Source organism: Triturus cristatus, chromosome 8 (genome assembly GCF_964204655.1).
Source record: "Triturus cristatus chromosome 8, aTriCri1.1, whole genome shotgun sequence".
NCBI lineage: Eukaryota > Metazoa > Chordata > Amphibia > Caudata > Salamandridae > Triturus > Triturus cristatus.
This window is the reverse complement of record NC_140591.1, coordinates 16,206,181-16,223,564: the sequence shown is the minus strand read 5'-3', so window position 1 is coordinate 16,223,564 and position 17,384 is coordinate 16,206,181. Positions and strand designations below refer to the sequence as shown.

General features: G+C 47.9%; 1 protein-coding gene across 2 annotated transcripts in view; it reads right to left on the bottom strand.

Moving 5' to 3' along the window:
• Nucleotides 1–17,384, bottom strand: part of SLC22A15 (solute carrier family 22 member 15) — a 161,437-nt gene that overhangs the window by 49,911 nt on the left and 94,142 nt on the right. For both annotated transcript variants that reach the window (XM_085620743.1, XM_085620742.1), the window contains 2 exons: nt 5,656–5,868; nt 916–1,056 (listed from right to left, as the gene is read on the bottom strand). In XM_085620743.1, the coding sequence (XP_085476869.1) occupies nt 916–1,056; nt 5,656–5,868 (354 nt within the window). The remainder of the gene's footprint in view (nt 1–915; nt 1,057–5,655; nt 5,869–17,384) is intronic.

The following is a 17,384-nucleotide window of genomic DNA, read 5'->3' as shown; positions in this document are numbered from 1 at the left end:
AATTTTGGAAAATGCACAAAAATGCATTTTTCAAAGTGCCACGCTGCGCCCAAATGCACCTAGGAAATGTGTGAGCTTTACAAGTGCACAATTTAAATTTTGGGGTTGTTTCAGGCGATCCTTAGGCCCTTGGGCACCCTTGGCTTTGCATTCGCTAATTTGCGATTACCAATTAGGTAATCGCAAATTAGCGAATGCAAAACTATTCGCACCTCTGGGCCTTTTGGCCCATAGGAACGAATTGAGTCATATTACCTAACAGTGATTCACTACTTACCGAATTGCTATCAGGTAATATTAAGGAATTCCATGGAAGATTCTGTAAAAATTGATATTTGGGAATCACAAAATTCTCTTTTGATACATCTGGCCCTTAGTGTCTTAAATTAAACACTGTTTCCTTAAAGACAGGACGTCAGTCCCCGAGAGTGTAGGGGTTTGTGTGATATACACCGCCATTAATGGGATATGTACTGTGGATTCCAACTGGAATTAAGATAAATGGTTCATGAAATGAATTGGAATTAGAAAAACTCTCAAGAAGGAGGAGAATGAAAACATTCTTACTTTCCAGTCCCTCATAAACATATCCATGGTGTGTGCCCTTGTGCCTGCTAGAAGATCGGCTGAACTAATGTAAACATGCATTATCCTCCAGCGGTTCAGGAGCGGCAAGGAGCACTGATAAGACATTAACCCTTATAAAAATCGAGGATGTGTACTTGAATCACATTTATAGCCCTTTCATCTTTCCCCATGGATGGACTAACAGTTCTATCGTAGGCCTCGATCGGCTGCAATGGCTTGGTGCCCTTACCCGTCATTGCACTATGCACAGGTATGTAACATGCCTCCGCAGCAGACATTGCATCACTCACTGCCACCTTCCTTACTCCCAGTGCTGGTCACACTTACCATTTGCGGTTGATAAAGTAGATGCAAATGGGATAGGAGGGGATTTCCACCAATCCACTCAAGGCCAGGTTAATGTATATACTGCCACCAAGGTCCCCTGCGTTGAGTGTCAGACCGTAGTATACCAGGCTACAGACAAACCTATAGAAAGAGAAACAAGGAGAAGACAGTGAGGGAAAGACTACACCTCAACCCATTGCGTGGAGTGCTCTCAAATTTCCCCACAAGATCTTCTTATTCTCTACGGTGTTTAAGTTCAAACCTCAACTATTTCTCTTCTTCCCTCACTGGGATTTCTCCCTCTGTGAGGAACACTTGTGCCAAGCCTACTCCTCCCGGACTTCATAAACCTTCACAGGCCTTCCCACTCCCAGGTCCCTCATACACCTTTGTACCACTTTCATAGCTCTCCTAAAAGTGCTACGGCTCATTCCTCTCCAAATAACCATTTCAACACTCACTGAACTCCACTAAACCGTTCCCAACACTCACCCGCTCATAAGAACTATTCCCATCACTTATCAAATTGCAAGAAACAATTCCCAACACTCATCCCACTAAAAGGAAGCATTTTCTCTGCTCATCCCTCTACAAGGAACCAGGTCTACCACAAAACCAACTGCAAGGAGCCAAGTCCTCCACTCACTCTGCTTCACATAATACCCCCCAACACTCATATCCCTCCAAGAAACAAAGCCCACACTCATCCTGCTCTAAGGAACCAACACCCATCTTCCTCAGGAAACCATCTTCAATACTCAACCCACTCCAATGAACTACACTCATCACTCATTCCACTTCAGGGAACCATTACCAACAATAATCCAGCTCCATGGAACCACTCCCACGCTCATCCCGCTCCAAGGAACCCGTTCCAAAACCCATCTCCCATGAGGAACAATCCCAAACACTCACTGAACTCCAAGGAACACACACTCCCTACTCGTCCCACTCCAGGCAAATATTCCCAACACTAACTATGCTGTGAGGAACCCTTCCCCAAAACGTATCCATCTCCATGGAACCACTCTAAACGCTGAACCCATTCCAAGGAACCACTCCCAACACTGATCTCTCCCCCAAGGAACCACTCCCAACACCCATCCCGTACCAAGAAACCAGTCCCAACACTAACAGCACTCCAAGGAACACACACTCCAGGGAAATATTCCCAACATTAACTATGCTGTAAGGAACCATTCCCAAAACTTATCCATCTCCATGGAACCACTCCCAACACTGACCCAGCTCCAAGGAACCACTCCCAACACCCACACCGTACCAAGAAACCAGTGGCAACACCCATCCCGTACCAAGAAACCAGTCCCAACACTAACAGCACTCCAAGGAACACACACTCCAGGGAAATATTCCCAACATTAACTATGCTGTAAGGAACCATTCCCAAAACGTATCCATCTCCATGGAACCACTCCCAACACCCATACCGTACCAAGAAACCAGTGGAAACACCCATCCCGTACCAAGAAACCAGTCCCAACACTAACAGCACTCCAAGGAACACACACTCCAGGGAAATATTCCCAACATTAACTATGCTGTAAGGAACCATTCCCAAAACGTATCCATCTCCATGGAACCACTCCCAACACTGACCCAGCTCCAAGGAACCACTCCCAACACCCATACCGTACCAAGAAACCAGTGGCAACACCCATCCCGTACCAAGAAACCAGTCCCAACACTAACAGCACTCCAAGGAACACACACTCCAGGGAAATATTCCCAACATAAACTATGCTGTAAGGAACCATTCCCAAAACGTATCCATCTCCATGGAACCACTCCCAACACTGACGCCATTCCAAGGAACCACTCCCAACACTGATCTCGCCCCAAGGAACCACTCCCAACACCCATCCTGTACCAAGAAACCACTCCCAACACTAACAGCACTCCAAGGAACACACACTCCCTCCTCGTCCCACTCCAGGCAGATCCATTTTAGCACTGGAAGCGAAATGGATATCAGGAATTGGGTGACCGATTCAAAGGGGGTTATTAAATCCATTGAGCATATTGATAGGGACTTCACACTGCAAAAAGAGGTAAAAAAAAGCACTATTTCCAGCTGCACCACTCAGCACAACACCACACAGTGAAAGCAGAGGCACTGGGGAGCTCACACCCTTCGAGATGCTGCTACAGATAGTATCTTCAGATAAGCACTTGACCTCCAGTATACAGAAGGCCCTCCTTGGGGTGGAGCCACAAGTTAGATGGGCATTCTATAAAGCCCAGAAGACTACAACATGTGCAGGCAGGAATGGGCTGCTATATAAAGGGGACTGTGTGGAACAGTCATAAATGTCAGGGGGCTAGAGTGGAACTCCAAAAGTGTCTATAGGTGGCGCTACACCTGCACCCCAATTAAATTATCACCTGTTTTAGAAAAAGATGGTCAAATGCTTACTGGAGAGAGTGAGGGAGAAAAAGCATCCTAATAAATATTCTCTGGGACAAGCCCATGATCTGTAGCGTCTGGGATAGGGTCTTGAGCGATCTCCAAAATATTGGGTATAGGGATCCCAGGCTAAAGGCCCTCAGCAGAGCTGTATGTGCTGGAGAACGAAAGGAGACACTGGACTGGCACAACAGCTGCTCACACACCTTACTAGGAAGGTGGCTGAAGACGGATCATTTTGGATTTGCATCACAAACTGTGGTATCTGATGGGCATGGACGATGTCACAGAGAATATGGCAAGAAAAAGGGAAACGTTTGTGACGAGGAGAACCCTACAGCTGGAGTTCTTTTCAGATGATGCTAGATCACTCACCTGCACAAGGACACTGAGAGCAGAGCAAACCTACCCCTGGAGCCCTACAGGAGGTTCCTGACTAATTGTTCTACAAATGTTGAAGTTATGAAGATATGAGCTTTCAAATGAGAAACAGAAACACGATTCTACTGCATTTGATGGCTGTTGGGCACCCAGGTGGTTGGACATGGATGGTCTAAGTTGCGAGTAGGTGACTATTCTCACATGAAAGTCACAAGTCAATAAAATATGTTTGACGCCTCAGGAAAGCACCATCACTCATGCTACCAGACTCAGAGAAACCACTGGTAATGCTCATTCTACTCCAAGGAACCAATCCCACCAATCATTCCACTCAAAGTAACCAATTACCCAATTCATCAGACTCTAAAGAACAAATGATATCATTCATCCCACTTCAGGGAACCGTTCTCACATCTGAACGATTCCAGAGAACTATTCCTACTCATCATACTGCAAGGAACCAGTCCCAACAATCATCACACGCCAAGGAACCACTCCAACCAATCATCACACTACTAGGAACCAATCACACGCCCATGAACCAATCCTCCCAAACATCATACTCCAAGGAGCCAAACCCACCCTTCATCCCACTCCAAGGAACCAACCATCAACCTCCAAGAAACAAATCACACTCTAAGGAAGCACTCCCACCAATCATCACACTCCAAGGTACCAAACTCACCCTTCATCCCCCCTCCAAGTAACCAATTCCATCATTCATCACAATCCAAGGAACTAGTCCCCACCAATCATACACTCCAAGGTGGCAAACCCACCCTTCATCCCACTCCAAAGTACCAATAATAACACAGCAAAGAACCGACTGCACCAATATTTCCACTCCAAGGAACCAATCCCACAAACATCTCACTCCAAGGAATCAATCCCACCAATCAACCCACTCCAAGAGACCAATCTCACCAATCATTCCACTCAAAGTAACCAATACCCATTTCATGAGACTGCAAAGAACAAATTATATAATTTATCCCACTTCATGGAACTGTTGTCAAATCTGCTCCAAATCTGCTTAAATCATTCATTCCACTTCAAAGAAACATTCTCACATCTGTTCCCACTCTGAAGAACAAATCCCACTCTTCCTGCTCTATAAACCCAATCCCACTACTCATCACACTCCAAGGAACCAATTCTATCATTTAACCCACTCTAAGGGACCACGGGAACCATTTCAACTCATCCAGATCCAAGGAGTCACACCCAACATTCTTAGGTAGGAAGAAATCCCGCCATTCATCGCTCTTTAAGGACAAATTCTGAACACTCATCTTGCTCCAAGTAACAAGTCCCAATGTTGATCCTGCTGCAATGAACCACTCTCACCACTCCAAGGAGCTATTACCAGCCTGTGTTCTACTTCAAGGAACCATTTCCACCACCTACCCTGTTTCCATGGTACAGTTCGCTGCCCTGCTCTACACAAGCATTCCCAGCACTAATACAACTCCATGGACCTATTCCCAATCCTTCTCCATGCTCATCCCACTCTTAGGAACCATTCCCAACACTAATCTCACCACAGAAAACTATGTCCATCACTCACATCCCACTTCAAGGATCTGCTCCTACCACTCATTCCAGATCCAGGTGCCACGTCCACCACTCAGCCAACACCAGTAAAGAATTCCCAACACAAGGAACCATTGCCACCATCCACCCTAAAAGCAACCATGCCCAAGTCAAAGGATTCCTCCCTAAGAATCATCCCTGTCCAAGGAAAAAGGCAGGTCATCAGGAAATGGGTGATAAACCATTCACGTGACAAAGTCCAGTGATGTTGAGTGTATACAGTGCACTTAGGAGTCAGAAGAAACAGCTACATGCCGGGCCAACCCAACACCTTCCCCTCGCCATTCCCCAGCCCCTCCCCCCAGGAGTACCACATATAGTACATCTCAGATTATCAGTACCATATATACATCATGATTACGGTGCGAACCAGAAGGATCCGGTGACAGAATACATCCTTGAGGCCGGCACTGCGGTCTGTGGTACAGGGCCGTGGAGTCAGTGAGATATTATACTTCTGCCTTCCATTGTTCTTGGCAATGAGGTAGAGGGCATTTTCAGCCTCAGGCAACCGGCCCTGAGCATACAGCCAGCGAGGGGATTCTGGAATGAATCTGCAAAACAAACACCAAGTGCATGAGGAAAGTGAAAAAAATGAGCAAAAAAGAAAGTTATGCTGGGAAGCTGTACATCAATGCCAGGTGTCAGGCATTCTATGACAGACAGCCCAACAAGACAGTCCTAATGGATTCCCTCCCCCTTCCCCAACTGGAACTTATACAGGGCATCATAAAAGTATCTCACCACTCCTTAGTATTGCAGCCTTTGCACAAAGGATGGCTGTGATCTTATTTAAATGGCAGCCACATGAACCGGGTCAAGCCAGTGGGTATAATTGGTCTAAGATTGATTTCGGTTAAAAGCACCTCAAAGTAATGCAGACACCATACTCTAGCTGGAGTAAGGGGTAGAACGGAGGGCATTTGAGGAGCTGCACAGCTCTCTCCTTTCTGGATTCCTGATTGTTATAGGTAAGTAAAACTTTTCAATTGCAGCATGCGCCGCTTTGTGTTTCTAAAGGTTTTAGGGCCAGCTTAAGAAATTACCAGCCAGGTTACTGGGTCACAAATGTCAAGGATGTCCATCGCCTGATTACAAGTGAATTGCATCCCTTGTAATCAGGTCGACAAGAGATCAGTAAAGCTTGTAATGGAGAACCTGTCGGCCAAACTGTAAATCAGGCCCTCGGTCTGGTCAGGACAGTACTTGAAATCTTTTTGACATGTAGAAATTGTAAGGCCCTTTCCACAACCAACTGCGTTTGTGGGAAAGAAACTGGCAAATCAATGTGCTTATGAGATGGAACTAGAAATGACCTTAGACAGAAAACAAGAATTTGTTTGAAGGACAACCTGATCTTTGTGCACTTGAGTTAACGGTTTCTCCACTGGTAGAGTTTGGAGTTCACTAACTGAAAGAGGTTATAACAGGGAGGAAGCCATCTTCCATGAAAGAAACTGCAGTGGGCGGGAACATAAAGGCTTTAACTGCGGCTCTGGGAACCTGGTAGGAACAATGCTGAAGTGTCAAGAGTGGACTGGTGGCGCTCTTGGAGGGAGAGCTCTTTAAAGGCACTCCATGAAACTCTGGCTACTGGTATGTTGAATATTGATTGGTGTTGTCCATTTTGCAAGTAAGCGGTCAGCTGAAGTCTATGTGAAGCCTGCCCTCTAAGGGCGCAACAATCAGCAGATAATATCCTGCCCTTAGGCCTCTGGTGGATGCTTGCCGTGCCTGGAGCTATAGTGACAAATCTTTTCCATTTGGCAGTGTAACATGCCCTTGTTGTTGGCTTACAAGCCTCCTCAAGAATTTGCATGCACTCTTCTGGGAGTTGCAGCAATCCAAACTCGGAGACCTCAGGTGCATAATTGTAAGATTCAGTTAGTGTATTGCAACTGACCGTGATGTTGTGTGAGGTCTGCGGGTGGCAGAACCTCTTGTCGTCCGTATAGATATTTCCAGAAGCAGTAAGTACCAAGTGGGTGCTATGAGTAAATCTCATGGATGCTTGCTTCATTTTCCTTAGTACCTATGTGTGAGTGGGATCCGGAGGAAAAACATAAGCAAATATCCCAACACGTTCATCCATAGAGCATTGCCCGGGGCATTGAGGGTGTGGGTACCTGTGGGTACCAGGAGGCAACGTTTTGGCATTTTGAGTAATCTTGAATGGCAGAGATCGACGCTGGGGCCCTTAGCAGAGAAGGATTACTGAAGCACCTGAATGTTGAGCTCCCGTTTGTATGTTCCTTGATGCGTCCTGCTGAACAGGTCCATGACGTTGTTGTCTATTCTGAGAATGTGCTGGCTAGGAAAAGGACTTGTTGGCGAACCAGCCAAAGCCAGATTGTCTGTGCTGCCTTGGACAGCTGTGGTGAGTGTGTTATATGGCCGTTAGGGTCATTCTCGACATTGCTAAGTTAGCACGAGCTCTGCTGCCATGATGCTGCTTTTGCGTACGTTACTATAGGACTTTATTTTGCAAGACTCGGTTTGTGCCTTTCACATGAGGACGGGCTGCTTTCTGCGTTCTCTGCCTGTTCCTGGAGTTTAGTGTGAACACGATGTGCAAGGTCAGTAAACAATGCCCCTGTTATTCTGTTCTGGCCAGTCCCTCGCACCTAGACAAAGCATGCTAACACAGCTGCGCTGCTGGAAACTCGTGCTTTCATACTACGGGGATCCATGTTGTTCAAACAGACACTTGGAGAGGGACCTTTCCAGGGTGAAGAGCTATGCTGTTCCTAAGATGTAAAACTACCATCTAGGCATTAAGGTATGGGGTCTGCTGACAAAGCCCAGAGATCTTCCTTTGTATAATAAAACTTCTTCTTACCAAGAGGAGGCTGGTTAGGCCTTATAGTCCTTTATCCACTATCTGTATATGATGACATCAACCTTTATAATCGATGGAATTGCTACATTGCTAATTGTTTTAGGTTTATGCGTTTTGCTGCTGGTAGTGGCTCTTATACTGCATTATAGAGCACGGTAGTTAAAATAAACATTTTAAACAATAACAGTGAGTCTGTCAATTCTTATTGTGACAAGTACGAGTGAGTGAGCGAAAGGGTACGTCTTGCTACCGCTATTCCTGAGAGAGTCGGGAGTGTTGTGTTCTGGGTTGTCTGATCATTTGTAGCTTCATGATTATGTAGGAGAATGACTGAGACACTATAGCTAGCCGATTTTGGGTACTGAGGTGGCAGGAAGGTTCAGCCCCCATACACCAAGGTCCTGTTTTCCTTCGCATAGTTCTGTGTATTTGCAGAATCCGCACAACAAGTGCATGCATCCCTATGCTTGAAGGCCGTGCAGTGGGGGCATGCTGTCTATGTAGATGAGCATTCTTTTGTTTTGAATCGGTTTCTAAAACGTCTAAGCACTAGTTGAACAGCCATTAGTCCCAGTACGTTGTTGCACCAACTCTGTTGCTGAGGAGATCATTGGCCTAGGATTGTCAGGTGGTATAGATGCGCTTCCGATGCTGTGCGCAACGCACCCGTGTTCAAGGTCGCTTGAGGCTGGGGCTCGAACAAACTGCCCAGTAACAGGTTCTTCTTGTTCTACCATAACAGTCTGTACTGACCTCTGGGCTCTACCAACACTAGAGCCTCTCACAGATCAGTCACATATTAAGGCAAGACACTCCTGCCGAGGGAGTATGTGCAACTGAGCACTTGGCACTACTGCAAGACAAGGCACCATCATTCCTAACAGTTTCATTATCGCTCTCACTGTCTGAGGATGCAACGTCTGATAGAGGGGACGCAGCCTCTGAAATGCCATCACTCTCATGTTGAGGTAGGGTTTGCCTGTTACTGTATTTAGTATAGCTCCCAGGAACTGCTGCGCTTGTTGGGACAGAGGGGAGACGTTTTGTCAATGAAGAGAACCCTAATGTGTGAGAAGAGACACCACTTGTGGAGTATGTGCTAGACCTTGCTCTCGGCTGCTGCTCTTTACTAGCCAGTCATCCAGGTATAGACAGATACGAACTGTATTGAGCCACTGCCAGCCATTTTGTGTGCAGCTGTGTGGCTGTTGGGACCCCAAAGGCCAGTACCTTGAACTGCCAATGCTTTCCACTTACAACAAACCTGAGACACTGGTGGTGCGTCGGGTGGAAGGGTACATGGAAGCAAGTGTCCTAGAGATAGAGGGTTGCTATGTGGTCCCTACCTGACACAGAGCAGTGGCATCTTACAGAGCGGTCACTCTGAAGTGTTCTGAAATTATATACTAGTCAAGTTTCGGCCTTGGTGAGCCGTCTTTCATAGGGATGAGAAAGTAGAGGGAGTAAAGCCGTCTCCCTGCTGCTGTGGTGGAACTGGTTCTGTTGCTCCTCTTTGAAGCACTGCGATCACTCTCTCCTGCAGCGACCTTTGATGGTCTTGAATGATGCTGTGGTGGAACTGGTTCTGTTGCTCCTCTTTGAAGCCCTGCGATCACTCTCTCCTGCAGCGACCTTTGATGGTCTTGAATGATGCTGTGGTGGCGCTGGTTCTGTTGCTCCTCTTTGAAGCACTGCGATCACTCTCTCCTGCAGCGACCTTTGATGGTCTTGAATGATGCTGTGGTGGCATGGTGGTATTTTGGAAATGCGGTATGAAGCTCCAGACAATAGTCCTGGACGACAGTAGAAACTTCCCACTTGCCCAAGGTTATTCTCTTCCAACGGGGAAGCATTCACCCTTTTAAGTCCTCTGACAGGTGTTGTGGGATTGCGGGGAATGTGAAGAAGATCACAGATTTGAGGCAGAGACGCTCTTGTTTTGGGCACTCTTGGCCTTGCCACCCCTGTTGCACCAGGAGACTCCGCAGGCAGAAGGTTTGGATGAGAGACGCTCGTGAAAGGGCTGCTGTGGCTGTTAGAGTCTGTGGTGAGATGGTGTCTAAACTGGCTCCAGCTCTCCCTCGTTGCCGCTGAAACCCTGCTTGGATTTGAAGTCCCTCTATTGCTTTGGCTGTGTCAGGACCTTTTTGAGATTTTCTAGCATTGAGGGCAACTGAGGGAAGAAACGGTGGTCTCCATCAAAAAGCATTCTTTGAAGGAGTTGCTGGACTTCTGGCCATAAGTTGGAAGCCCTCAGCCAGGCACGTCTGGTGTTGGTCTGTAAGTACGCAGGGTAAGGTGCCAGGCATCAGTACACACCAGCCGTTGGCTTTAGGGAAGGTTTTACCTTCCAGGATGATATCCTTTTAACATTTTCACTGGAGCATTTCAACATGTTTTGGAGAATTGGCAGGTACGGTACAGATCGCTATATTTCGAAGAGTGCTTCAATGAGAAAGTCCTCCTCTTTCTCCACCGGAGTGGAGTTGGCTTCTGTGATGGTCTGCCGCATGCCGGACCACTGCATGGTAGGAGATGTATCATCAGGCCAAGATGGCTTCTTTGGGTACAGTTTTAAGGACTGGGTCCTCCTGGGAATCTGCACTGTAATCATGCCAAGGGTCATCTTTGTTATCTGTCGGTACGGCCTCCTCGTATGGGTAGGTAGTGAACATCAGCAGAAGGATCGAGCTCTGTGTCTAGTGTGTGAAGGGGACAGACTTTGCTGGTGTAAGACTTCGCTAACTAGGTCTTTCTTTTTAGGGATTGCAAATGTTCTGAGCCCCTCATAGATTGCCTCTTCAAGTAGAAGTCATTGTTTTCTGGTCTGCGTAGGTTGTGGAAAAAGAGCTCAAACGCATCTGTCACAGGTTCGATGTATATCAACCTGTGCCTCACATCAGGCTGCTTGCTTTGGTCTTCTGGTAGTGTTGGCTCACTCGGTACCGAGGTCGGTGTCAGTTTTGAGGTTGATTTCCATTCCCATGAAAGTAGCCCATGTTCTCAGGATCACAATGGTGCCGCTCGACGTTGAGGTTCTCGTGGCTTTTCCAATGCCAAGACAGCCTTACAGTGCAGAGAGAGCTCTGGAACAGTGATCAGTGGTAAATGCTCAAAGCTTTTCAAAGGCAGATTGGGGCAGGGGCAATGGCCCTTTGAGGTAGTTCTTTGCTCTGGAGTTGTGGCTCAGTTTGAGGTCAAACCCCGGGGATTGGGGTGGGGCAGGAGGGGGTAAGAATGCTGAGAGGGGTTCACTGTGAGCCAAAAGATTGGTATTTTCTCCCCTAACAACGTTCTTCACTGGGGCCCTGGAGAAAGGCTTTGAAGCTGGATCAATTTGCCAACAAACATTCTGGACTCTGCATCCTCTTTCTATATCCAAATATATTTCTTTGATGCGGTCAACAACGGGATTAGTCGATGGCTCAGGAGAACCTCGGGACTGCATCCTACAGTGCGCCCACCACTGTTACTTTCGAAGCAGAACTGAAGGCCTGGCAGCTAAACAGGTCAATTCCTCTTAGTCCCACAGGAGAAAGGGGTTGCAAATCCTATGTTGATCTGACCACAGCAACCTGCTGTTGCATTTATTGTAGAATTTTAAGGGTGTATTCTCCTCAGCCCAGCTCCCATGAGTCATTCACACATGACCGGCCCTCAAAAATGCCAGTCCGAATATGGTCTGAAGTGGTGGATGGTCTTTTTTTGAAGTTTAATAGTGCAAAGAAGACCAAAAGGTATTGGAGCGCTTTACATAAGCGCCAGCTATATTACACAAGGTCACATTCATTTTGTTTCATTTTTTGCGGCAGGTGGAAATTAAGTAATTTGCCCGGAATCGCAGGATGTCGAGCCAACGCCAAGACCCGAACCGGGATCCCCAGTTCCAAAGCCAGCAGGTAGTACTGGAGGGCCGAAGGGGTTCACACATGATACAGGGTGTGTCACCCCTAGAACTGGAGGGCTGAAGGGATTCACACATGATACAGGGTGTGTCACATCTAGTACTGGAGCGCTGAAGGGATTCACACATGATACAGAGTGCGTCACCCCTAGTACTGGAGCGCTGAAGGGATTCACACATGATACAGGGTGTGTCAGCTGTAGTACTGGAGAGCTGAAGTGATTCACACATGATACAGGGTGTGTCACCTGTAGTACTGGAAAGCTGAAGGGATTCACACATGATACAGAGTCTGTCACCCCTAGAACTGGAGGGCTGAAGGGATTCACACATGATACAGGGTGTGTCACCTGTAGTACTGGAGAGCTGAAGTGATTCACACATGATACAGAGTCTGTCACCCCTAGAACTGGAGGGCTGAAGGGATTCACACATGATACAGGGTGTGTCACCTGTAGTACTGGAAAGCTGAAGGGATTCACACATGATACAGAGTCTGTCACCCCTAGAACTGGAGGGCTGAAGGGATTCACACATGATACAGGGTGTGTCACATCTAGTACTGGAGCGCTGAAGGGATTCACACATGATACAGAGTGCGTCACCCCTAGTACTGGAGCGCTGAAGGGATTCACACATGAAACAGAGTCTGTCACCCCTAGAACTGGAGGGCTGAAGGGATTCACACATGATACAGGGTGTGTCACATCTAGTACTGGAGCGCTGAAGGGATTCACACATGATACAGAGTGCGTCACCCCTAGTACTGGAGCGCTGAAGGGATTCACACATGATACAGGGTGTGTCAGCTGTAGTACTGGAGAGCTGAAGTGATTCACACATGATACAGGGTGTGTCACCTGTAGTACTGGAAAGCTGAAGGGATTCACACATGATACAGAGTCTGTCACCCCTAGAACTGGAGGGCTGAAGGGATTCACACATGATACAGGGTGTGTCACCTGTAGTACTGGAAAGCTGAAGGGATTCACACATGATACAGAGTCTGTCACCCCTAGAACTGGAGGGCTGAAGGGATTCACACATGATACAGGGTGTGTCACATCTAGTACTGGAGCGCTGAAGGGATTCACACATGATACAGGGTGTGTTACCCCTAGTACTGGAGGGGTGAAGGGATTTACACATGATACCGAGTCTGTCACCCCTAGTACTGGAGGGCTGAAGGGATTCACACATGATACAGAGTGTGTCACCTCTAGTACTGGAGAGCTGAAGGGATTCACACATGATACAGATTGTGTCACCCATAGTACTGGAGGGGTGAAGGGATTCACACATGATACAGGGTGTGTCACCCCTAGTACTGGAGAGCTGAAGGGATTCACACATGATACAGAGTGTGTCACCTCTAGTACTGGAGAGCTGAAGGGATTCACACATGATACAGAGTGTGTCACCCCTAGTACTGGAGAGCTGAAGGGATTCACACATGATACAGGGTGTGTCACCCCTAGTACTGGAGGGGTGAAGGGATTCACACATGATACAGGGTGTGTCACCCCTAGTACTGGAGAGCTGAAGGGATTCACACATGATACAGAGTGTGTCACCTCTAGTACTGGAGAGCTGAAGGGATTCACACATGATACAGGGTGTGTCACCCCTAGTACTGGAGGGGTGAAGGGATTCACACATGATACAGGGTGTGTCACCCCTAGTACTGGAGAGCTGAAGGGATTCACACATGATACAGAGTGTGTCACCTCTAGTACTGGAGAGCTGAAGGGATTCACACATGATACAGGGTGTGTCACCCCTAGTACTGGAGGGCTGAAGGGATTCACACATGATACAGGGTGTGTTACCCCTAGTACTGGAGGGGTGAAGGGATTCACACATGATACAGGGTGTCACCCGTAGTACTGGAGGGGTGAAGGGATTCACACATGATACAGAGTGTGTCACCTCTAGTACTGGAGGGGTGAAGGGATTCACACATGATACAGAGTGTGTCACCCCTAGTACTGGAGGGGTGAAGGGATTCACACATGATACAGGGTGTGTCACCCCTAGTACTGGAGAGCTGAAGGGATTCACACATGATACCGTGTCTGTCACCCCTAGTACTGGAGGGCTGAAGGGATTCACACATGATACAGAGTGTGTCACCTCTAGTACTGGAGAGCTGAAGGGATTCACACATGATACAGATTGTGTCACCCATAGTACTGGAGGGGTGAAGGGATTCACACATGATACAGGGTGTGTCACCCCTAGTACTGGAGAGCTGAAGGGATTCACACATGATACAGAGTGTGTCACCTCTAGTACTGGAGAGCTGAAGGGATTCACACATGATACAGAGTGTGTCACCCCTAGTACTGGAGAGCTGAAGGGATTCACACATGATACAGGGTGTGTCACCCCTAGTACTGGAGGGGTGAAGGGATTCACACATGATACAGGGTGTGTCACCCCTAGTACTGGAGAGCTGAAGGGATTCACACATGATACAGAGTGTGTCACCTCTAGTACTGGAGAGCTGAAGGGATTCACACATGATACAGGGTGTGTCACCCCTAGTACTGGAGGGGTGAAGGGATTCACACATGATACAGGGTGTGTCACCCCTAGTACTGGAGAGCTGAAGGGATTCACACATGATACAGAGTGTGTCACCTCTAGTACTGGAGAGCTGAAGGGATTCACACATGATACAGGGTGTGTCACCCCTAGTACTGGAGGGCTGAAGGGATTCACACATGATACAGGGTGTGTCACCCCTAGTACTGGAGAGCTGAAGGGATTCACACATGATACCGTGTCTGTCACCCCTAGTACTGGAGGGCTGAAGGGATTCACACATGATACAGAGTGTGTCACCTCTAGTACTGGAGAGCTGAAGGGATTCACACATGATACAGATTGTGTCACCCATAGTACTGGAGGGGTGAAGGGATTCACACATGATACAGGGTGTGTCACCCCTAGTACTGGAGAGCTGAAGGGATTCACACATGATACAGAGTGTGTCACCTCTAGTACTGGAGAGCTGAAGGGATTCACACATGATACAGAGTGTGTCACCCCTAGTACTGGAGAGCTGAAGGGATTCACACATGATACAGGGTGTGTCACCCCTAGTACTGGAGGGGTGAAGGGATTCACACATGATACAGGGTGTGTCACCCCTAGTACTGGAGAGCTGAAGGGATTCACACATGATACAGAGTGTGTCACCTCTAGTACTGGAGAGCTGAAGGGATTCACACATGATACAGGGTGTGTCACCCCTAGTACTGGAGGGGTGAAGGGATTCACACATGATACAGGGTGTGTCACCCCTAGTACTGGAGAGCTGAAGGGATTCACACATGATACAGAGTGTGTCACCTCTAGTACTGGAGAGCTGAAGGGATTCACACATGATACAGGGTGTGTCACCCCTAGTACTGGAGGGCTGAAGGGATTCACACATGATACAGGGTGTGTTACCCCTAGTACTGGAGGGGTGAAGGGATTCACACATGATACAGGGTGTCACCCGTAGTACTGGAGGGGTGAAGGGATTCACACATGATACAGAGTGTGTCACCTCTAGTACTGGAGGGGTGAAGGGATTCACACATGATACAGAGTGTGTCACCCCTAGTACTGGAGGGGTGAAGGGATTCACACATGATACAGGGTGTGTCACCCCTAGTACTGGAGAGCTGAAGGGATTCACACATGATACCGTGTCTGTCACCCCTAGTACTGGAGGGCTGAAGGGATTCACACATGATACAGAGTGTGTCACCTCTAGTACTGGAGAGCTGAAGGGATTCACACATGATACAGGGTGTGTCACCCCTAGTACTGGAGGGGTGAAGGGATTCACACATGATACAGGGTGTGTCACCCCTAGTACTGGAGAGCTGAAGGGATTCACACATGATACAGAGTGTGTCACCTCTAGTACTGGAGAGCTGAAGGGATTCACACATGATACAGGGTGTGTCACCCCTAGTACTGGAGGGCTGAAGGGATTCACACATGATACAGGGTGTGTCACCCCTAGTACTGGAGAGCTGAAGGGATTCACACATGATACTGTGTCTGTCACCCCCAGTACTAGAGGGCTGAAGGGATTCACACATGATACAGAGTGTGTCACCTCTAGTACTGGAGAGCTGAAGGGATTCACACAGGATACAGATTGTGTCACCCATAGTTCTGGAGGGGTGAAGGGATTCACACATGATACAGGGTGTGTCACCCCTAGTACTGGAGAGCTGAAGGGATTCACACATGATACAGAGTGTGTCACCTCTAGTACTGGAGAGCTGAAGGGATTCACACATGATACAGAGTGTGTCACCCCTAGTACTGGAGAGCTGAAGGGATTCACACATGATACAGGGTGTGTCACCCCTAGTACTGGAGGGGTGAAGGGATTCACACATGATACAGGGTGTGTCACCCCTAGTACTGGAGAGCTGAAGGGATTCACACATGATACAGAGTGTGTCACCTCTAGTACTGGAGAGCTGAAGGGATTCACACATGATACAGGGTGTGTCACCCCTAGTACTGGAGGGGTGAAGGGATTCACACATGATACAGGGTGTGTCACCCCTAGTACTGGAGAGCTGAAGGGATTCACACATGATACAGAGTGTGTCACCTCTAGTACTGGAGAGCTGAAGGGATTCACACATGATACAGGGTGTGTCACCCCTAGTACTGGAGGGCTGAAGGGATTCACACATGATACAGGGTGTGTTACCCCTAGTACTGGAGGGGTGAAGGGATTCACACATGATACAGGGTGTCACCCGTAGTACTGGAGGGGTGAAGGGATTCACACATGATACAGAGTGTGTCACCTCTAGTACTGGAGGGGTGAAGGGATTCACACATGATACAGAGTGTGTCACCCCTAGTACTGGAGGGGTGAAGGGATTCACACATGATACAGGGTGTGTCACCCTCTAGTACTGGAGAGCTGAAGGGATTCACACATGATACAGATTGTGTTACCCGTAGTACTGGAGGGCTGAAGGGATTCACACATGATACAGAGTGTGTCACCCGTAGTACTGGAGAGCTGAAGGGGTTCACACATGATACAGGGTGTTACCCGTAGTACTGGAGGGGTGAAGGGATTCACACATGATACAGAGTGTGTCACCCCTAGCACTGGAGGGGTGAAGGCATTCACACATGATACAGAGTGTGTCACCCCTAGTACTGGAGGGGTGAAGGGATTCACACATGATACAGGGTGTGTCACCCCCTAGTACTGGAGAGCTGAAGGGATTCCCACATAATACAGATTGTGTCACCTGTAGTACTGGAGGGCTGAAGGGATTCACACATGA